Source organism: Lissotriton helveticus, chromosome 3_2, assembly GCF_964261635.1.
Source record: "Lissotriton helveticus chromosome 3_2, aLisHel1.1, whole genome shotgun sequence".
Classification (NCBI taxonomy): Eukaryota; Metazoa; Chordata; class Amphibia; order Caudata; family Salamandridae; genus Lissotriton; species Lissotriton helveticus.
In genome coordinates, this window is record NC_136062.1 from 168,141,382 (window position 1) to 168,165,577 (window position 24,196).

The window sequence follows — 24,196 nt, forward strand, 5'->3', positions numbered from 1 at the left end:
TAACGATATATACAATGTTTTAGGACCCTAGAGGCGGGATTTATTATACATGTCTTGTTATATATATGAAAAGATGCCATATTTGGATGTAGACGATCTCCGTTTCTATGGTGTCTGTTAAACTTAGCTTAAGATGTTCTCACAAGTGTATTGTTGATAACGATCCAGACATATGGAATCAGTATAAATCCAATTAGTAGGCATTTCTGATTATCAATCGAAGGGGCATGGTGAGAATTTTAATGTTCACATGCAAAATGGATAACTGATCCTTGACGATATGATAACATTGGAACTTTTATGCTATGACAGGACGAAGCTACATACCACTTTACGACTACGTGGGTAGTAAAGGACGAACGGAATCCATCAGGTTCATAAATATGACAAAGTGAAAAGAAGGTGTCGAACCGTAAGCGTCAGGCGCATAATTACTGTGATCCACACGAATAGGTGGGTGTAAATGTTTAGAGATTCAGTTATGTTACAGGCAATAACTATCACGGGTAGTTTCTTAATTATTTAAACCTTTTTTTCAGTTGTGGATATCATGAAGATAATAGTTGGTGTAGAGACTGTGTCAAAGGTTACAGCAGCCCATGGATAGGTAAGGAGATTCGCAACTCATGCGTCTTACCAAAGAAAGCAGAAAGGGAGGGCATGAAGTAGATCTTAGCATTTGGCCCTTCTATTTTCAGAAAAACGGTTTTAAGGACGCAGAACTGAAGATTCTATTAAAAAATAAGCGAGGCAGAATCATAAAAGCCTTAAACCTATAGATGCATTAGGGCCGATGTAAGTAAACACATCTTTCCAAGAAAGAATTGAATTTAAATTTGTATTATACCAACTAACTAGCTATTTCACATATTACATAGGGATGGCACAAGGTGTAGTTACCTCACCAATAAAACTTCCCCCCCCCCCCTTTTTTACTTAAATAAATGTACAGAGGATTCTCTAAATCTTTGTACTTTCTGGTTTCCTCTTTCTTCTGGTTGTTTATTTGTATAATATTGAGGTCATGTGTAGTTTTCTGTGATGACGCCAAGAATGTAACTATGTGGTTATTTTAGATGAGTTCATATGTTACATGTATTGTACATGTATTGTTGGTGATATTTTGTTATTATGAATTATAGGTCCCCTGGAACTTTGGAGTGTTGATCTGACAGAGGTCCTGAAGAAGGTGGCCTTGCGCCGCCGAAATGCGCGTCGACCAAGTGCGGGGTCTTAGGCTTTGTTCTGAGACCTATAAGGGTTGGCAGAATACCTCTGCCTTCCATGATTCAGGTTCTCCCCCTCAGATGGTGTGGTGATGTCTGTAGTAGGGTGTGCATGGGTTAGAATGATGTGTGAGATTGTTTCTTAACCAGGGGTATATTGACTTTATTGTAGTGTGTATAATTGTTTTTTTGGCTAAAATTTATAAAAAAACATGTCTGTATAAAAAAAACTTTTTAGATAAATGTATTTTTTGTAAAAAATGGTTAATTTATTAGTTGTTGTAAAGAAATAAAGCAAGACGTTTCTACAGAAAACAATGATAAAAATGTAAATGAAATAAAAACGAAATCATTGAATGAAACAAAACAGATTATCTGTATTCTTGTCACCAACACTGTGTGATCAATTAATAATAGAAATGTGATGTAAAATTGTGTGGCCATTGAGGGAAAATTGTTTTGTCCTTTATGATAATTCTTCCCCTCTCTTTCCCTGGCCTGATCGAATATTGAGGGGGTCCCATCATACTTGCTGCTTTGCCCAAGACCACCCATGGTGCTCTAGCGGGGAAGCTGGCACTCTGGGCTTAGTTTGCATGAACTTTAGACCGATGCAAGAACGCAGCCAATGCTCATTTGTACCATTGTTGGTGTTTGTGTAACAGGGAGACGAGGAAATACACAGAGATTGTTTCAGCGGGGAAAACAGAAGAGACAGAAAAATAGAAACTTTAATCACACAATATTTTAAACAATAAATAATTGAACTTGTAATGACGTTTTCAACAAAGAAGTTTGCTTTGTCAATAACCTCGTAAACAAGTAAAACAAGGGGCACTGAAAGTGATCGCGAAGGCGATGGCTATTCTAAAAACAACATGACAGCGAGTGGTGCGCGCGCGTGCCACTGCGAGCCATATGTTTTCAATTATCGCGCCCGTGTCTGGGCACGATAATTGAAAACATATGGGCTTTGGTGCGCGTAACAGACACCAATAGGCAATGGGCGGAGCAATGCGCCCGCCTTTGGCCTATTGCGTGCTCTGTTTAAAAAACAACACGCAAACACAGCCCAATAGCGGAACCCAAAAGGAAAAGCACACTCACGAGCGTGTGCGATTCCAGGGTCCGTTTTCAAATCCTGGACAAAAGGGCTCTCGCCTGCGCGAGCAGGTCTGTGCACTGCAACGCAGGGCGCGAGCCCTAAAAAGGGGTACACGGTAACTTCACAAGATGCTGAAGAGTAAGATACAACCCTACCTGGGCCGCAACAGCTCCAATCCACAGTAACAGTCATAGAATGTTATGGAGGAGAGTGAAAAACAAGTCTTACGACAATTCTAAAATATACAAACAAATGGTAGGTATCATTGCTATAAGGAACTCCTCATCATCTTCCGAGTGTCTGTTTATGACTGATATAAGATATGGGTACTTGAAGGGTTTATTTATGAAATGGGCAAAGTTATTTTCCTCAAAGTGCTACATATTGCCCTCAAAGTTTACTGGCTACAAGTTGTCAAAAGTGAATTAAATTAAATTGATCTTCCATCTAAAAGAGAAACACAAGGATTTACGTTTTGGTTTAGTAATTGTCTATAAAGACTCTACCTAGTAAGATCTGCATATAATGACCAGTTCTGCTGCTCCCTTTGTTTACCCCTCTGCGTAACCACAGTGAAGTAGGCGCGGACAATGGCTGATGTTGTTCAAAAGTGACATAATATAGTTGTGACTGTACATGCATACATAATATGATCAGTAGCCCTTTTCTTTACATTGTTGTTTACATATTGTCTGTGCAGTGCTAAAAGTTCAGTCATTCATGGGTTTCCCCTTTACCTCTCTGTTCCAGTAGCTATTGCAGACTCGGATGGCCGGTGAGAAGCTCTCATCTCTGTTGGTGATGTTTCGAAAATGGCAAAACCTATTTCTGAATAAAACATCACGAAAGTAAAATTATGCTTGTGACTTAAATCAGGATAGCTGATTTGGAGAAGATCGAACCTGCATCACTCTCATTCACACTAAAAAACAGCATAATTATGAGAATTGACACTGCTATGGTCCATTTAACTTTCTGTTTATGTTACCTGAAAGCCATCTATTCTTGGTGTTTCTTTGTTAGTGCAGCAATCAAGGAAGAACTCTTGTTAGGACAAGACCTTAATGGTCGAGCACATGGACCAAGCACATTAGATGAATCAGAGCACATACAGTGGCATTTTGCACACAGTGCGGGTTCTTAGGTAGTATACCCAGGAGATGATGATTCACTCTTGACAACACCAGCGGTACCATGCCCTGGACTATCTGTGTAAAGCGAAGAATACTTTCCTGGCTGTTGAAGGTGGAAGAAACCAGCTCTACATTTGAGACCTGTAGTGTCTTTGTGTGTCTCCCCTAACTACCTCTATGTTCTTTACTTTGGGAACTGGTGTTGGTCACTCCAGGATTAAAGATTATGACTTTTACAGAAATATTTTAAATAATACAATACGATGTTCACAAAACTAGAAACACCTAAGATATCCAATTCACATGTAGGCGATCATACCTGTTAAACCTTAGGGAAGCCTTCCTCTGGGGTTCGATGTAAAATCCCATGGTGATCAAAAGTAATAAACATCCAAAGCTTTGATCTTAGGGACCGACTTGGTTTACCTATGTCAACAACTCCCAGTGCCTCTCTCCAACTCACTGAACACTTCTGACCCCATCATTGCATTGAGGGTATATAGTCTGCGAACTCATATTTCTAATTCAAAACTCATGCCACGTAAACGTGGTGTTCTTGTTTATACATCACCTCTAGTCCTATGTCATTTTCTATTATTATTCTAGGTAAACTTATTTTCAGAACATTTTTCCTTAAAATAAAAATATGCAACCTAGCCTCGCACCAATACTTAAAGGATCTCGCAGTTCTAGGTGGTGCCCAGCTCCGCCTATGACAGTAATTGGGGAGTGTCAACAGAAATGATCATACAACAGAAGTGGTCAGACGTTCAGATAATGAAGTTAAGTATATGGACAAGAAACCTTTGTACCTCATGTAAATTCCGGGGGGCACCATGGTGGCACTGAACTGGACTGCAGCCAGGAATTCGTGAGAAAGACTAGGGTCAATATGAGGATTGTAACCTGCGGGGAAAAAGCCATTATTATCATTCCATTCCACCTGGTGTACAAGACCAATCCATGCCTTTTGTTGAATTGATGCAAATCAAGAACAGACAGATTTCAGTAAGGCTGCAGGAACCCGAATCACAATCAAAACCATAAAGGCACAAAAGTACAGTATAATTAAGGAAACAAAAAGAAATAGAATCATCTTCTACAGATAGTATTTCAAAATGCCCGCCGCGTCTACTTACTCAATCTGATTCTCACCTTTTAAAATGAAAAGGAATAAGTTAGAGGAAAGCCGAAACTGTAAATACACGTTTCTTTGTCAAGCAGCACTGATTCATGAAACAAAGATGAGACAATCGGCTTGTGGTGTCACTGGAGATGACCTATTAAAATCAAGCACGTATCACAAATGTGAAAGTGCTACGTCTCAAAATACAGTTAAAAATAAAATACTATGACGCATCTAGCGCTGGTGCCGTGTCACGGAGCATTAATTTGAAGCGGGATGGGGTGGGCGAGACAGGCTAGCAAGGGAAGAGGAAGTGGATGTACGCAGAGATAGTGACAGGCTTCAAGGGAGAAGGAGAGACATCACAGGCAGTGAAGGGAGGCATGAGAGGCTGATACACGGACAACAAATGCTGCTGAGAGGGATGGGAACAGAGAGACAGGGTGCAGCTGCAGAGAGGCAAGAGTGAATGAGAGATACCGTACCTGGCAAACTGAGGTAAGAGAGAAAGACACTTCAGTGAGAAGAGGGGTATGAGACTGGACCACATTAATATTAATTCATTAAAATTAATATATATTTTTAGACAAAGTCACATATCAACATTATATGCCACTTTGTCTAAAAATATACATTAATGAGATGGGACTAGGTACCACTGCATAGGGGTAATTGAATATACCCTATGAATACTTTGGGTGTATTTGTTCCTTCACATCACTGTTTTTTGGGTTGATATTTGCTGCCCAGACAGTGGAGGGTGTGTTGGGCGAACCCCATGTATATTATGTGATCTAATGGTTACAGTGACACTTTTCTTTGAGGATAATTTAGTAGAACCATGCTCCCAGTGTAAAGTGACGAGACAAGGCCGCATTCCCAAAGATTTCAGAATCTTACACGTGTAGTTAAAGTAGTTTGATGTGTTGTGCATTTGCTGCAGAGAAATGTGTGCTACTTACATTGTCTCAAATTCAACTTCTGATAGATTTGTCTAGACTTATCACTATTTTCCCAGTTCATTGAATTTTGCAAGGAGCAATAAAACTTTGTACTACTTTTATTATGAGGCAAATCAATTTTCCCTAGTATGTCCTGTGCAATCTTATTCTGTAATACATCCTGCCAGGAAATCCTGTCAGGTCACTGGTCTGTCAGGGGACAAAAGCAGCAACAATGTTGTGCTATTATTTGATATTAGTACTTGACACTTTTTTACAGATGTAAATAACAGACCCTAAGTCGATTTTAGCCCAAGAACTCAGATCAGTTAGGTTTACATCGCACAGGTGTGGCTACTGTGGTAGACAATTCAGTATGGAGAGAATCCCATTTTCCCCTAGAAGCACGTGATTTAAAGCTTGTCAGGAAAGCAGCTTGCTACCCACTCAATGAAAGAACAATATGCTCCAGTGACAGAAACAAACACAACTGTCTTTGCCTGCAGACATTTCTGTAAACACAGGGCAAGAGACCAATTACACACACTCATTCCTGAGGCTGGAAACCATTAGGGAGGGGGTGAGACTCACCTCGAGAACAGAGCAGGAGGAGTACAGGGGCACAGGCTATCCAGTTCCTGTACCAGGCGATCACTGTTGTGCATCGCTACTCCTCCTGCCGGGGCACCCAGGGTCTAAGTAGCGACAGAGGCTTTGGTGGCTGCCAGAGGGGCCGCAACAGCACTCGGTCCAGTGAACCTTCAAGACGCGAGGGCAGCTGGCAGGCTGTTCTCCTCCCTGACGGATTCTCTATTCTGAACATTACTTTGGAGTAGTAATGTGAGATTAATCACCTTCTTTCGGTTGATCTCCTTTGCTGGGAGTTGTGCTGCTGCTGGGCGATGCCTCCTCCTTGCCACACTGCCATGTACCCACGACATCCGACCTGCCTCAGTACCAGCTCGTGCTGCTGTAGAAAGTTTCGTGAAAACATTTGTGTGAAATGGCCAGGGCTACTGTGGTGGCCGGTGACATGCGCTGGGAATAGGTGGGTGGCCCTGGCCGAGCGAAGGGCTGGGGGGAGAGTCACCTCCATCTACCTTCCATTGTCCATTAAACTCTTCATGCAGCATTTATTAAATTGTGCAAACTGTAGACTGGTGTAGGGAATTCTGCGTTGCCTCTCCATGGACCGACCAGGGTAGAAACATTTGCAGCGGTCTACTAGTACAACCACAATGCAAATAAATAAATAAAATGGTATTGCAGTGGGCAGTAGTAAATTGCAGATCACTATTGAACTGCGCTTGTGCAGTGTTACATAAATTTGCTCTCAGCTGAAGCAGAGTTTGGAACATCTTAGAACATTCTTTCTCCACAGCTGAGGCCCGTGGCTAGAAGATGTTTAGGAGAAAGGGGAAGGGGCAAGGGTGCTTCAATATGGTCAGATTTTAAAGAAACTGTTGGCGCATGGAAATTGACGAAAAATGGCTCCTTTTGAAGTGCTATCATTTAATATATTTGTGCAAAATATTATGGGATTTAATTGCAACTTTACAGGGAGAAAAACATATGCAAAACTCTATATACCCTTTAGTCCTAGCCCTAGGTCTCACAAAGCATACGCCACAGGCAGTACTACCAGATACCATACAATCTTTTAAATTACAGGTGTGGTACACTTGCACTGCTGAGCTACAGATAAGTAAAGCACTTTCAAAACCCAATCACACCATCCCGAGGTATATCATAAGCTGTCCAGTGGATTGCCTTGTGGAGGAGTAGAAGGACACATGTTGGGCATGCGAGACACACATATCCAACTAACCACATTTCAGCTGCTCATACAATGAAATAGTGAAGAAAGGCGTGGAACCTCGTTGATCGATCACGCACAAGCCCACAAAGTCATCCAAATGCCTGAATTACATTGGGATCTACGGCTGCAGCACTACTGGGTAGAGACTATGCCTGGGACCAGAAGGTGGATGCGTAGTTGCAGATGTTGTCATTAACCTGGCGGCTCTTAGCTGCGCTTCACACCACAGAAGTGAGTTAGAGTCCAGCATCTGTGTTAATGTTGAAAAGAAAATGAACAAGTAAAGGGGGAACAAGCCTTAGAGCAGGAGGTGAGGGAAGGATTGCAGTAACAACAAGAGAAGGGGGCAAGAGCGAAGATGCAATAAAATACAGGCGTCAAAGCTGAACATACACCCATAGTATAACATGAGCAGGAAAGAAATAAAACATAGTTCCCAAAAAAACAGATAAATAACCAAAGCATAAAGATACAGTTCTTGGTCCATGCTCCGTGCAAGGAAACAAAGACAACAAGCATTAGCATAGCCAATAGGTCTCGCTGTTGGGACCTTATAAGTATTTAGTTATGCAGCATAATAGCCTTGGTGCAACAACATCAACTGTTGCATGGGTAAACACTTATAAGGTCCCGAAAGCGAGACCTATTGGCTATGCCAATGCTTGTTGATGGAGCGAGGGACACTGTAGGCACGGTCTGACGTCTCCCGGGCCGCCACAAGTCTTTCATTATCTTGGATATTAATAGGAGCCCTGCTAGTCTCTCCAACGCGAGCCTTTGTTCCCTTTCCCACGAAAAAAATGCCACCGGCAAATGTCAAGTTGGCAGCAACAAAGATGTCGTCCACATCTGAAATCCGCGCCATCGATCAAAGAGGAGCTTAAGTGGCGAGCTGGCAATCCCAGTGGGGGATTAGCCCCTGTACTCCCCAACAATCCCCCCACCCTATCCGCCCTTCCCCCAACCCTTCTCCGTCCCTGAAGTATAGTCTAAGAAGTAAGCACTTTGGAACGCAGTTTTACCTCAAACAACACCATTGTGAAAGTGAGAAGAATATGGCAGAAAATCCACTTTAATGTGTGGTAGTAAGGACAGCCTCGTATGAATAAAATGCACACCGCACACTCGCCCTTGCGTGTTTTCAGCCAAAATTCCAGTCACAGGCCGTAGCTTTGCACATGCGCATCATTGTTTTTGCAAGGCGGTCTTGCAGTGAACCGGACTTTCAAAGACAGACTGCCAGGGTCAGTGCAAGATGCAGGCAACTGTAGATGGATTCTTGGCGGGACCGCCAATGATGGTCAAGACACATCAAATGGTCTCGAGGATGCCCTTGTTGCAAAGAGGAGAGTTGTCATCCCAGGGGTAAAATTTCACGGTTGGAGTTAGGGGCTGGCCTCAAAGACATCTGATGATTACGGGCACTTCCGGCCTCTTTGGGGGTTCGTTGCTGCTGTGATTACAGAGGCATGGTGTGCGGCTAAAACCTTAATCATTCAGTCTCCCTATAATAGAAGAAATAAATAACAAGGACAGGCACCTGTGGCAGCAGGGGGAGGGGAAAGAGGAGGAGGCCTGTGCGATTCACTTGCGGGAGCGAGGGGCTGGCGCCGTTATAATTGCTAACATATGGCACTGCCCGCTCCCACAAGTGAATCACCACACGTGCACGCGTTGCCATTGAAGGAAATGGAATGCGTGCACGTTTTTGGCTGAAAAGCCAAAGCAATTCCAAAAGGTCTTTTTGCCTATATAGCGCATGCGCGCTGCCTAGGCGAGACCTAAAAAGTTGGGTCAAAGAGGAAGGACTGACCATTAGCAAGCAAAGATTTTTAAAGGACACTGAAACAAACAAATGAAAAGCAGTGGGCGGACTGTAAGCCCACAAAGAGGATAAAACAGGTCTCAAAAGCTCGACTTAAGAGAGAGCTATATTTTTTAAACGTTCCAGAGAGAATAACCCAGCATGCTGTCAGAAAAGGTATGTGGTACAGTAAGTCTTTCCAAATACTAGAAACTACTTTCCCTATTTTCCCTACAAATCTAGATATTCTCTCAAGAGCATATAGGAACAGAAAAAGAATGAGATTTTAAAGAACTAAAGGGGGTAGTTTTTCATTGTAGATAATCAGATGATCTCTCTGTTTCCAGATCATTTTTCCATCGTCCTTTAAATTAATTTTGCTGATTTTGCTAATTAGTGTTGATAGTATGCTGGTTTTCATCCACCCATGGCAGCATTAAGTACCATCCTAAAATCTAATTTATTCTTCTTTCAGGCTTCACAATCACATTTTTGCTAAAGACTATCAGCCATAGAATAATACTAACATGTATCTCTTTGATACTTCACACAAAACGTACCATCTTTGTAGCAGATGTCTCCCTTTAACAAGGCCAAGATATTATTAGTTTAATTTGCTGTAAATAAATCAAAGTAAATCTGTTGTTGCTACATTTCCTCAAAGTTGGACTGAAAACTCAGTCTAGGAAAGATCTAGCTACCCGACCATCTCCTGATCTAGGGATATATAATTAAATATATAAAAATGCTGAATCCTAGCGAATCCTGCCTTCTAATCCTCCTAGACCTTTTCTCAGCTTTCAATACGGTTAAACATGAGCCTCCTAGACTTACTCGAACAAAAGATGGGGCTATCAGCATCTGTCCAAAATTGGTTCACCCTGTTCCTCCTCAACAGAACTCAAAAAAGCAAGGTTAATCTCTGTCCAATGCTACACCAGTCATGTCAGGGGTACCACAGGGGTCCTACTCTCTTCAACTTATTCATGGATCCTCTAGCTGAAACTCTGTCATTCCACCCAAACAGTATCCCAAGATCGAATTATGGATAAAGCATCTTACTGCTCTTAACGGCTCACCACACTATATAGATTTCATGAGATCTCTGAGAATAACACCTGACAAGCACCTAAACATGCAGGAGCGCATCGGTACTAACACCAACGGCGCAAACTACCAAACTAACATCTTGAGGAAATTAAAACGCCATGACGACTTCCAGGCAGTGGTTCAATCCCTAGTTATAGCCAGGCTGGACTATAGAAGTGCAACTTTATGTGGCCTTCCTAGATTCAAGTTGGCTTCTCTAAGGGTCCTCTCTTAACTCTGCTGCCAGGCTCATCACAGGAAGAAAAAGAAACAAACACATCACTCCAGATCAAAAACCTCCAAGTTGGCTCCCATATAAGGCAAGGATTAAGTTAACAATTGCCTGCATGACCCATAAAGCCTTACACTACAACGCCCCGAGTTACAAACTGATTGTTAGGTAACCAGGTAGGCGAATGGGCGTTCTACTGTACATCTAGGTCACAGTATCAGATTTTCAACTAGACGGTGTTCCAAGGGGAAGTAGAGTTGGTGACCTCTCAAACCTACCTCTACCCGCAAATGCAGATAGCACTTAAAACACAATACCCTCCCCGAGCACGAGTTATTCTTCTTATCTATGTTTACATATTTTTTACTTGTTTACTTGGGTTTGCAGCCCTGAAGAAGTCAAAGATGCTTGATGTAGCATGACGAAACACATGTTAAATGTATTCTTCTTTTTACAAATCAAGTTTTCTTCAATCGGTTACAGTGTCCTTGTCCGTATATGCAACACATTCAATGGAGCGTATTCACCCAACATAAACCACATCAATCGCAGCTAACGTGTGTTTCGTCATGCTACATCAAGCATCTTTGATTTCTTCAGGGCTGCAAACCCAAGTAAACAAGTAAACAATATGTAAACACAGATAAGAAGAAGAATTCATTTACTGACACTGAAATACAATTTTGTAATGGTTGTGCTCAGGGAGGGTATTGTGTTTTAAACGCCCCAAGGTACTTGCCAAAAAAGCTAGATATATCTGGTGGATGCAGCTCTTCTAGAAGCACCAGCATCTTGTTGCCAAAAACAAAGAAATTCCAGAAAAAGAAAATTTTCACAGAGCCTTCTCGGGTATTGCCCCTAGAATTTGGAACTCCCTACCACCTGAAATCAGATAATCCTCTCAATGGTATGCTTAAAAAAACTAGCTAAAATATTGCTTTTGAACAAATGTCTGCTCTAACAACACAAACAACAGGAAAGAGCTCTTCAGCATCGTAAAGGAACTCTCCAACCCCAGCGCCAACGACATCCCGCCCTCACAAGAACTGTGCGACTCACTAGCCATCTTCTTCCACCGCAAGATCGCTGACATCCATGACAGCTTCAACACCACGACCGCCCCGACTAGGCCAGACTCCCCTGTGAACACCACCAGTGCCAACCGCCTGACCTCCTGGTCCAACGTCAACGACGACGAGACACGCAAGGTCATGAACTCCATTCACACAGGATCTCCGTCGGACCCGTGCCCACACCACGTATTCAATAAAGCAGACGCAGCCATCGCACCCCAACTACGGAAGGTCATCAACATCTCCTTCGAAACAGTTGGAAGCATGCCGAAATCAACTCCCTCCTCAAGAAGCCCAAAGCGGACCCCAAGAACCTCAAGAACTTCCGGCCCATCTCCCTGCTCCCGTTCCCAGCAAAGGTCATCGGGAAAATTGTCAACATGCAACTGGCCCGCCACCTCAAAGACAACAACATCTTGGACCCGTCCCAGTCCGGATTCAGACGATACCACAGCACCAAGACAGCCCTCATCTCCACCATAGACGACATCAGGCGCCAACTAGACAACGGCGAAACATCAGCACTCATCCTCCTGGACCTGTCAGCCGCCTTCGACACGGTCTGCCATCGCACTCTAAAGACACGCCTCCTAGAAGCCGGAATCCAAGAGAAGGCTCTTGACTGGACCACCTCCTTCCTCTCCGGCAGAAACCCAGAGCGTCCACCTCCCACCCTTCCGATCCTAAGCCACCGACATCGTCTGTGGCGTCCCCCAGGGCTCATCCCTCAGCCCAACGCTCTTCAAAGTCTACATGGCCCCCCTCACACACGTGGCCCGCCATCATAACTTCAACATCATCTCCTACGCTGGCGACACCCAACTCATCCTCTCCCTCACCAAGGACCCGCTCACCGCCAAAACCAACCTCCACGAGGGAATGAAGGCCGTCGCTGATTGGATGAGGAGCAGCCGTCTGAAGCTGAACTCGGACAAGACGGAGGTCCTCATCCTCGGACCCACCCCGTCAGCCTGGGATGACTCCTGGTGGCCGACCACACTGGGAACAGCACCAAAACCCACCGACCATGCACGCAATCTAGGATTCATCCTCGTCTCCTCCCTCTCCATGTCTAAACAGGTCAACGCCGTCTCCTCCTCCTGCTACAACACCCTCCGCATGCTCCACAGGATCTACAAGTGGATCCCGACCGAAACAAGAAGAACGGTGACACAGGCCCTTGTCAGCAGCAGACTGGACTACGGCAATGCACTCTACGCAGGAATCCCAGCCAAACACCTACAATGACTACAACACATCCAAAACGCATCCGCCGGACTGATCTTCAACGTTCCCCGCCACAGCCACATCACTCCCCGCCTGAGAGACCTACACTGGCTCCCCGTTGACAAGAGGATCTCCTTAAAGCTCCTCACCCGCGCACACAAAGCACTCCACAATGCCGGACCAGCCTACCTGAACAGCATACTCAGCTTCCACACCCTCACCCGCCAGCTCTGCTCCTCCAGCCTCGCCCTCGCCGCTATCCCCCGCATCCAACAAACGATCTCTGGTGGCAGATCCTTCTCCTACCTCACCGCCAAGACCTGGAACACACTCCCTACCCACATACGGCAGACCCAAGACCTACTCGCCTTCAGAAGACTCCTCAAGACCTGGCTCTTTGAGCAGTAGCAGCACCCCGCCCCCCTCCCCTCAGCGCCTTGGTACCCTCACGGGTAAGTAGTGCGCTTTGCAAGTACTCTGATTGATTGAAGATTAGTATTTGAATGTTGGACCTTGTCTATTGTCTCATTGGCTTCGACCTATAGAGGTATCTTATCTCGGTTTGTGACCCTCCACAATCTGTACCGCTCTGGATAATGTTGTTTGTTTTCGTGTTTCTTCCTTTTGATCACCTGTTAAGCGCTCTGATACTCTCATAAGTCATGTTTGCCGTATTTAAAACTTTGCAAATAAAAATAAATAAATATATCCTGTAAATGGACACAATAGGTTTGCTGTTAATTCCTTGTTTGAAATAAAGGACACTGGTTGCTATGGAAAGACTAATTACAGATTAAAATCAGTCCTTAGGGTTGGTAAGAAAGGCAATAAAAACAATAAGAGCCTCATTACGAGAGGCCATACATTTTGAATGGTCCAGTAACAGGAGTTACCGACCCACTGGAATTATGGGTTTAGCAAGAATAGCACTGTTTAGTGGTATTCCACCTGAATATTTCACCTGTTTTGAATGCTGGAATAATCTGGATTGAATGCTGGGTGCAAACTTGCAGAAATAGACATGGTAAATCCGATCTGTGTATGTTACTCCCTCTAAATGAATAATCACCAAGATTCCTCCCCTCTGAAAATATCACTACCCTTGGTGAGGGTAAATTTGTGAGAGAGAAATTATGTTTTTTTTATAGGACAAGGAATAAATGCACCATCTCAGAACGTGACCAGTGTGAAAAACATATATGGTTGCTGTTTTGGGTCACATCTCAATGATGTGACCACCACACATGGATTACGCAAATATTCTAATAATGATAGTCAAGGATTACTTAAGTGCATGCTGCAATTAATGCAAGGGGCCTCCCAGATGTAAGGGGAGGGCTTGCGGTCCGAAATCTGGCCATGAAGAATAGTCAGACTAAGGGCCTAATTTAAATGTTAGCTGTAAGCATACTGCTGAGTGTGCTTACCGCCAACATGATGGTCCGCCCAATGATTTTAAAAGCGGGCGGACCATAGTTTAACCACTGCAGAGACTACTTCTTCTCCACCGTGGCCATACCTCTTTAATGGCCTGATGGACTAGGGGTTGTCGGAGAATTGGCTATATGTCCATCCACCCAATTAGGATGGGAATGCATAAAGCCATTTTTTACTGCCTGTCACCGTCAGGCAAACCCTGGCAGCAAGGGGCAGTTCAAAACAAAATGTGCTCACCTTACTATGGGAAATAACTCTCACTGTGGGTTTTTGTATTTGAAAATAAAAAAACTTTGGAAACTCTAACGTGCGGCTCAGTCTTGTTTAATGGAGCCATAGGGCAAGGTTCCAATGCATTCACAGGAACTGCCCTGAGGGCTGCCTCTGTGAATGATAGAAATGTCTATTGACCCAATGGAGATGACTATATTTGATGGTCATGACCTCCGCCAGGGCAACAGAATACTTTTCCTAATGCCCTGATATAAAACGGCATGACCGCCAACAATTAAATCGGAGCCTAAGACTGGAAATCAGAAAAAAACGCAACAACATTCTTGTTCTTGCACCAAGCATTATTTTTCCATTTCTACACTTGCCTAAAATTGTATCCATGGTGTGCCCAAGTCTATACTGTGTACATAGAGAATATTAGTGCAAAGCTGTCTATAATGTACAAAGAAAAGTATGTCAAATTATAGAACACACATGGGCCAAAGTGGACTTACCTTTGTATTCTGAAATTGTCTTATTAAGAAGCATGGGCAACCATTCGTAGAGTACAATATTCTGCAAAAGATAAGAAGCACAAATCATCACATAAGCTAAAAACACCATTAGTTTTAGGCAGATGTAAATGGAGGATGGCAACTCTCAGGTCAGCTCTGTGATGTTTTTTTAATTGTATTATTGGTATGCCATTTCTTCACTTCCTGGTGTTCTCTTTTTAACGAAGAGCTTCACTTATTTTTTGCATGGCTAAATCTTCCACACTGAATCCCTTTTGCTATACTAACATGAGGCATGTAAAATATGCTTTTTTGTACAAAGGTCAACATTTTCTTAGATACTTTGGAGCCAATTCACAAAAGCAATTATAAGTACAAGTAGTTTTAAGAGGGAGAACATATGATCAGTATCAATAAAAAAGGATACAGGGATACAGAGAGCAAGTGCAAATATTTCATAAGTATCACTGGTCAGGGGAGGTCAGCAGAAATGGCTTTTGTATTACCTGGCACCAAAAGTGAAGGGATCTACCCTTGCACAATCATCCTGGAAGCAGGATCTTTAAGGGTTTGGTACTAGATCCACTTTTGAAGTTAATGACTGTTCGATGGCTCAAAGAACTCTCTTAGTTGATAAAGTGTTTCTTGATCTCAGAGAAGAAGATGACTCACCTCAACCATGTGGCATTACCAGCCCTAGCAGGAGGCATCTGTGTAGCAATTAAACAAGGTCACATCTTCTGTGGTCTCTGTAATTTGGCCTCAGGGATCTCTTTTTCTATTTTCATGCCATGCCAGTCTCATGCTTGCAATTATTAAAGTGATGCAGGAAGAGCCAGTCTCTCTTGAATGATAACCCACAGATATGTATGTCATCTTTAGAGAGCACCACCAGCCAAACAAAAATGACATTTTTCTTTGCCTTCTCTCTATACCTCCATCTTCTTCAACATGTTGATATCCCAAGTATAACATCTGTGAAGTACAGCTTGAATCCTTCCCAGTGCTGGACTGCAAACCAAAAGCTGTCATAGGAACAACTGCAACGCACTCCTATACTACACAGAGAAATAAATGTGAGCAAACCACATGTTTTGCAGGAAGGCTTGTCAAAGTTCTCTGTAAGAAATTGGGTAAAAGTTGGCAGGGGAGGAGGCCTCTATCAAATAATAAATGCAATCCTTGCCAGGATGAAACACAGCAAAAGAAAAATTCCAGAGTAAAAGTCAATAAATAAGACCACACCAAAATGTCAAAAATCCAATCGGTAGAAACATAGTTAGGAATTTTTAAAGTTTAAGGTTCAAAATAGTACCAAACATCCTGCAGTGCCAACCTCAGTCATCGGGTTGCACTTTACTGGGACTAAGTCAAACGTTTAGGTTAATCATTATGGAGCACGGGTCAGATACAAGGACCAGACTCATCCTGGTGAAAAGTTTTACCTTCGGACTTAGGAGCCAATTCCTATGTCGTTCGGAAGAGCTCTGAATCGGATTCAGGTTTGTTGAATTCGATCCGGAACCCTTGTTTCCAACCGAATCGTACACACTTCCCAACGACCGATTAGGAGACCTGGAAACCGTTAGGGCTGTCCGAATCAGTTACGAAAGGCGTTCGGACAGGTCCAGTCTTTCGGAGCCGAATCGTACAGCTCTATGGACTCGGTTTCTGAGCAAGTGAGTATGATGACCGATTCGGACAGCCGTTCCCATCCGGTTTCTCCTAAACAAATTGGCTGATGAAATCTGTCTTTGGGGGCCCATAGCAGGCTCCACTTAACCCATGGCATTCTGAAAGGGGCACTAGGGGGTACCCAAGTGACCCCCCTTTCCAACCATGCACAGTGTGGCAGACACCATGGGGTGCCCATCACAGGGTGCAAGGTTTTCCCCAGTCACCTCTTTCTTCAATGGGAGCCTGTGTTCTCCTTTGGAACACAGGCTCCTATTGAAGTCAATGAGAGCCCAGTCGACTTGTATCCAGAATCATCCGGATACATCGAAATCGCTAGGTTGGACTTCCCCGATCCGAGTCGTCTGGATAGCATTCCGGAATCGAATTGGTAGGAATACTTTCCAAACTAGATCGGAATCAGGCCCTTCGTCTACTAAATGTTTTAGGTAAAAATTGTTCCAAAAAGCACAAAGCAACAGTTGTGGTTATCTGGTTGCGCCAGACCACCGTAAAGTCAGTCAAGCAAACCTCAATGCAGCGTGTGTCGGATACAGGGATTAGGTTTACCCTGCTACTGAGATATCGTTGGAAGTGTACACGAGGAGCTGCAGTTTTTCTTGGGCGGGGAGGTTCAAGAAGGTCATTGCAGGAGTGAAAAGCAAATTGGTTGCTGTAGACAGTCACTATTTTGCCACAAAGCACCTGGTTGTCACTGGAACTTCTCATCAGCGGGCAACGTGGGCTGTCGCCGGGCCAACGTGTTGTAGTCATCACAGAAGGTTGGTGTTGGAGCATAGTACAGGTCCGCCTGAAGTGAAGAGCCACTTTGCGATCACGAGGCCACGAACTTCTGCATCTCCACCTTGCGTTCCTGAAGAGCGGTCTCTGATGTCAGCCAAAGGTCCAGGATCTGGGAAGAACCTCTTGGGGATTAGGACTCATTCCAGCTCAGGCAGGCAGCAGGACTCAAGTAGGTACCTGCAGGTCCAGCTGACACTGCCCAACTGGGAAGTTGCAAGGAGGCCTCTGGAAGCTTATAGGGTCCCTGTAACTAAAAGATGAGGTCAGCCAACTGACCCTTCGCGTCACTTTTGGGAAGCCTGGGTACAAGGCAAACAGACCCAGTCTTCCTTCTTTAGACAGCACATCCAGCGCCTTGAAACCCCCACGAGTGAGTAGCTGTGCTTTATAAACCTCTGATTAAATGACTGATTGATTGAGACAGCAGGGCAGTCCTTCTTTTGAATTTTCCCTGGGCCAAAGAATGTTCTGATGACAGTTTCTAAAGGTGCCACTTTTATACCTAGTGTTAGACTTTGTGTGGAAGAAATCCCTGGCCTAACCCGAAAACTGGTTCTGGTCAGTTCTTCCTCTTCCTCTTTCTAGGCTGACAAAGGCAAGAGCAGGCCTGGAGTCAAGTTCCTTTGTATGTGCTGCAAGCAGGGCCCTTAAAAGTGGAATCAGGGCAAGGTACAGCTCCACTCCAGCCATCGTGTTACGAAGACCAATTCCCATTGAACCTGGACCTCTTTTATCCCCATGGCTGGAAGGAATACACAACCCACAACAGGAAAGCCATTTGCAATCATGTGACCCTAGACACTGGTAGAAAGGCACATTTGGTTTAAGCAGAGAAATCCCAACTTTCTAAATGTGCAATTTTTAGGATAGTAACTTAAACTCTGACTTTACCATTAAAAATGATTTTAAATTACCATTTATTTGAGTGGAAACATTCTTTATCATGTCTATGGGAGAGTAAAAAAAGAGTGTTTGCCTGTTGGGACATGTAAAACTTAAACACATGTCCAACATTTTAATACTAGTCTGCCTGCCCAATGGGTTATTGGGTACCACCTTAGGAGGACTTATAAGAAGGTTTAGGTCTTGTAAAAAGGCTTATTTTCTCAGGTCGAAAGAGCACTTTAAAATGGCATTCATGATAGTAGTGACAGGCCTGAGACATGTTTAGCAGTGCTATTTAGTGGGTGGCACCAGGGGTGCTGCTGCCCACTAGTAGCATATAATTTACAGGCCAGGGTACATTTAGTAGCATTTATTATTGATTTATATGCAAATTAAATGTGCCAATTAGGTGTAGAGCCAATTTTACTATGTGTTAGTAAGAGAGCACTAGCACGTTACCGCTGGTTAGAAGACGTAAAGTGTACAGGGTCCTAATGCCAACAAAACAAGTTCAACAAAAAACATAGGTGTGAAAGCAACAAAGTTTAGGGGAATACACACCCTCGGATGTTAGGTCTAAAATGTGTTCCCCCCACACAGCAATAAGTATGGAGAACTACCCTCCTTCATTGGAATTCTTATTGCTAAGCTGAAAAATGTGGAAAGACCCTTAGCATTGGCTTGCTGAGTCCCAGGGCGATGTTCCATCTTAAAGTTTATTCTCTGTGAGAAGATGGCCCACCAGTTTGGGATTCTCACCAGTCATCTGTATTAGTCGTTTGGCTTCCTTCAGGGGTTCAAACAATTTCTGACATGCCTCTGTCCAGATCACCTTCTTGGGCTGTTTCTTGGAAATCATCTCTGTTAAGGGAGCAACAATAGTGCCATCTCCCTTTACAAACATCCTATAATAACCTGTGTAGCTCAAGAAGGCTCTTATCTAAGTCAGGGTCTAGGGGTGCGGGGTCCTTCCCAAGCCAGGGTGGTCTGTATTTTGGGCTGGAGGGTGTGTATCTTGCCCCCACTGATTAGGTTGCCAAGCTACACAACAGATCTCTGCCGTACCTGGCATGTATTGGACTTGATAGTCAAGCCTTCCCTTTGCAGAGCCTGAAGCACAGCCCAGCGGTGATGCAGGTGGCTATCTGGGCTAGAGTACAAGACTACAATGTCATCCAAGTAGTCAGCACAGAAGTATCCCAAACCAGCCAGGACCTGGTTGACCCACCTTTGGAAGGTGGCAAGGTTATTATTTAACCCAAAAGGCATCACTCTTAATTGGAAGTGGTTCTCTGGGGAGGGGAATGACGACTTTTTCTTGGACCCCACGGTTAAGGCAATATGCCAGTGCCCTGATCAAATGTGATCAGCAACTTGTCAGCTCCCAACCGGTCAATGAGATTTTCAGCTTGGGGGATGGGGTGTGCATTAGTCTTAATGTGCCCCCCAGCACTGAGAACTACCCTATAATCCACACCTAACTGGAGTTCTGGTGTGACGCTCAGTGATGTACCAAACCCAACATACTGAACTAAGTGCAATTGGAGTGCTCAATCCCCCCTAATTTTCAGCATTTTGGAAACTTCATCCTCAATATTGTGTCTCTCTTTATCACACAGCCTGTACATTTTATTTTTGACAGGTATACTGTCCCCTGTGTCAATATCATGGGCACAACAACTTTCAGGCCCTGGAGTCAGTGAGAAAAGAGAGGTGAACTGCCCCAGAAAGTGGTGACATTCCCTTTGTTGCTTCACCACTTCATGGCTGGCTTCAAGGTCATCAACCCCTTAATTCTAAAAGTATTTCATCTGAGAGCGGAGTACTTACAAGGAGCTCAGTACATCCTGAGGGGGTTTCTTGGGAGTTTGCCCCAATCCCTCCTTGTCAAGACTGAGAGGACCACACACAGGATCGCAAAACAGAATTTCAAAAGGGCTGAACCCACTCCCTTCTCAGGTACTTTCCGGTAGGCAAAGAGAAAGCATGGCTAGAATACATCCGACTTTTGCCTCATGGGTGCTGGTAGGTCCATAATATTGCCCTTTGTGGTCTTGTTAAATCTTTCATCAAGCCCATTGGTCTGGGAGCGATAAGGTGTGGAGAACTTATAGATTACCCCACACTGATCCCACATGGACTTCATGTAGGCAGACATGATGTTTGTGCCCTGGTCAGATACAACCTAGTTGAGGAAACCCACACAAGTAGATATCCCCATCAGTGCCCTAGCCACTACAGTGCAATCACCATTATAAGAGGTATGGCCTCTGGGTAACGTGTGGCATGGGTATATCAAGATCAGGATGAACCTGTTGTCTAGGGAAGTCTGGGTATTCAGGGGCCCAACAAATTCAATTCCTACCCAAACATTTATCCCAATATTGGGAGTGGAATCAGGGAGAACTCTTGCTTCGCCCCTGACTTCCAACTGGGCTGGCAGGTTACAGAGGATCTGTAGAATGCATCTGGCTGCATCCTCATTTGGCGCCAATAGAAGTGGTTAGCCAGCCTTGTAAAGGGCTTAGCATGCCCTAGACATCCTGTCAGGAGAATGTCATGATCCAATCTCAGTAGGCAGGCCCTGCGGCACTGGGGGTCCACTAAACCATGGGTTTCTCCAGATTCAGGAATCTTAGGCTCCCTATACAGGAGACCATTCCCCCGATAGAGCAGATGATCACCAGGGGTGTTACCAGCTACCTGGGCCTTGACCTGCCACCAAAGGCCCTAGAGAAGAGGACACTCCCTCTACATTTCGCAGAACTCTGTCTGGGGCTGTTCCCTTCAGTTTACTATCTAGCCAACTCCAGTAGGTCCCTCAGAGTCTCCACCCTCTGCTCTGTGATGGTGATCCACTGCCTCTACTTCTTTACGTTCTCAGGCACATGAACCTTTAAAAACCATCTCTTTGTCGCCCTAGACAACTAGGGTACTGTTAGAACTGGCTATTTCTGGTAGGCTAAGGGTGACGCCAAAGCCAGGCAGAAACCACCATTCTAGTCAGGGCAAGGAAGTCACACGCCAAGATAACCTCTGCTCACCCCCTTGGTTGCTTGGCACGAGGAGTAAGGCTAAACTAGGAGGCAATGTGTAAAGCATTTGCGCCAGCACACAACAGCAACAACATCCAAGGCACACCACAAAAGGAACTCCACACAAGGTTATATAAAAATAACTTCTGTATTGCAAAAACACATCAGATAGAAATCACACATGTACATTGTGCCAACTGGCACGGGCAATATTCACAAGGGATTATGTACAAGACAGAGCCACATGGACCACTGTCAGAATCAACACTTTTAGAAATAGCACTTCTAGAACTTAGAATAAGTATAGCACAAAATAACAGTTCTAAATCATATCCAGTAACTACTGGGAACAGGTAAGTACCACCCACGCAACCCTAAACACCTTAGGAGAATGTCACGCAGGGGACCAGGATCTCCCTAGGACCACCTGTACTGGAAAGAACAACCACCTAAGAATAAAATACATTTAGGGGTATCAGCAAGACCACATTACACATGATGCATCAAAAACACATTCAGAGGTGTAGGGAAGGAAAAACACATGATGCATAAAAATACATTCAGCGGTGTAATAACAAGGCACATGATGCATCAAAAACACATTCAGAGGTGCAGGGAAAGAAAAACCCATGATGCATCAACCAACACATTCAGAGGTGTAAAATCAAGGAAGACACAGGATGCATTAAAAACATTCAGAGGTGCCGGGAAAGAAAACACAACTCAATTGCGCAAAAACACATGATGCCTAAACATTCAGAGGTGCAAGGAAAAACCACACAATTGCGCAAAACCTTACATAAGCTACCACCTGTGGCAGTCCCTAGGCCAACTGGCCTTGTTGGGGCTAGGACGCCCTGTGTCTCAATGTCAGGGGCCTAAACGGTGCAGGTGCCCACTACTTGCTGGGCACCTAGGAACATCCCAAAACCTAAACGGTGCAGCTGCCCACTAATTGCTGGGCAGCTGTGAAACAAAAACTGCGACAGGGTCCTCACTGACCATTAGGCGCAAACTGCGCCACTGCTGGAGCCACACAGGCTCTGAACTGCGCACGTTGGAGCCACACAGGCTCTGGACATCCCACATGTCCCAAACGTTGGAGCCACACAGGCTCTGAAACAAATATGCTCCATGGAGCCCTCAGGCTCTGAAAACTATGGCACCTCGAGCCTCTCTGGCTCTTAAACAATCCTGCCCAATCGTTGGAGTCCTGCTCGGGGGACTCAAGAGATAATGGCCCCCAAACGTTGGAGCCATCTGGCTCTATCCAAATGGTGGGGCGGCCCACTGCCATCTGGGGCCGCCCTAATTCTGCCTCCCGCCGGCACCCCTAGACTTCTTCTGCTCCCACGGGGAGCGAAAACAGACATGCCCCACTCTGCCCGGAGCCCCCACATGGCTGCTCACACTGCTGGAGGAGGGGGCGGGCACCGGCAATGTGCCCCGACGCCCCCCCTCGGCCATATCAATGGAGCCCCACTCACCGGGAGTCTTGACGCGCCGGTCTCTTCTTCAAGCAGCGCGGGGCTCCTCTTCAACACCGCAGCCCCGCCTGCACTCTCAGCCATTCTCCTTCCAGAAAACCCTCCGGGGCTCTCCCTACACTCGGGAGTCCCGGGGGACTCGACAGGCAGCTTCCTTCCCCCGTCTCGCGGCTGCCATCTCTCGGTACCCGGGCTGCGGGGCGGGACTTCCGGCAGGGCCCCGCTGGGATTGGCCGGCCGGCCAACCACTTCCGGGTCGTCGCGGGCAGCGCGGCGGCCCGTTTAAGGCACTCGTAGGCTGAGGCTGAGTTAACCGAGGAGTGGGCTCCCTCGAGTTAAAATATTTTTTTTAAAAGTAAATATGCGGTGTGGGCAGCCGCGAAAGGGCATCAAAGCGCTACCAAGCGCTTAGGAGACAATTAAAGCGCACCCAGCGCTATGAATAAACCCCAGCGCTCCCAAGCGCTAGAAGGAAACACAAAGTCCAGAAAAGTCCTTCAGGGGATGCAGCCAAGTCCTTCCAGGCCCTTTAGGCTATAATAAGCCTTGGCAAAAGCAAGAGAAAGTTCCCAAAAGTCTGCAGCAGGGGACCACAGGCAAAGGTCCCCCAGGGAAAGTCCATCAGGTGTCCAGGGGCTGGGCAGGGCCCAGGGATTCCCCTGGGCCCAAGCAGCAGCACGCCCCTGGCAGATTCAAGTCCAAAAACAAGAAACTTTTGGAAGGGGACACAGCCCCTTTTTATACTATAAAATCATTTGTCTAAAGGGTGCAGGCAGCGTGAGAACCAGCTACAACTGGTTATAGGGAATTCCTTTCAGTATCAGGGACAGAGGTGACAGTCGCCCAGCGGGAGGTGGAGCCAGCATTGTGGCAGGCAGGCACAGCCTCATTCACTCCCAGGTGCTATCTCCTCCCACTTCCCTGGCAGCAGATGCAGCCTTTCATCCACGGGCTGACTCAGACAACCTCCTGGGGCTCCCCAGCCCCTGTCATCCTCAAACCAGACAGTCAATCCACAAGCAGGCCCAGGAACTCCTGGGCCAGGCTCACCAGCCAATCACACGCCAGGCACAAATTACACAAATATGCCAACTTCTAAAAGTGGCACTTCTAGACTAGACACAATCATGCCGCATACACCATTACGCAGCATTCAATCCCACGTGTTCGCACATATCAAACTCGACCCTGCACTCCCCACACATCAGGAACTACCATGGGCATACATATTCCCCATTCATTCCTATGGGAGGGCAGGTCACTCACCACACATACACAGAGAGCTCACGCACTTTACACTGTACCACAGTGAAAAAGTGCGCAAAGGCCTAAAATCACCAACACCAGGTCACAGAAACAGGCTAGGAAAAA

At 45.2% G+C, this 24,196-nt stretch overlaps 1 protein-coding gene across 2 annotated transcripts in view; it reads right to left on the reverse strand.

Annotated features, from left to right (window-relative positions):
* Positions 1-24,196, reverse strand: part of LOC144826531 (dual oxidase 1-like) — a 1,074,750-nt gene that overhangs the window by 606,338 nt on the left and 444,216 nt on the right. For both annotated transcript variants that reach the window (XM_078684961.1, XM_078684960.1), the window contains 3 exons: positions 14,941-15,001; positions 4,277-4,370; positions 3,069-3,159 (listed from right to left, as the gene is read on the reverse strand). In XM_078684961.1, coding sequence (XP_078541087.1) covers positions 3,069-3,159; positions 4,277-4,370; positions 14,941-15,001 — 246 coding nt within the window. The remainder of the gene's footprint in view (positions 1-3,068; positions 3,160-4,276; positions 4,371-14,940; positions 15,002-24,196) is intronic.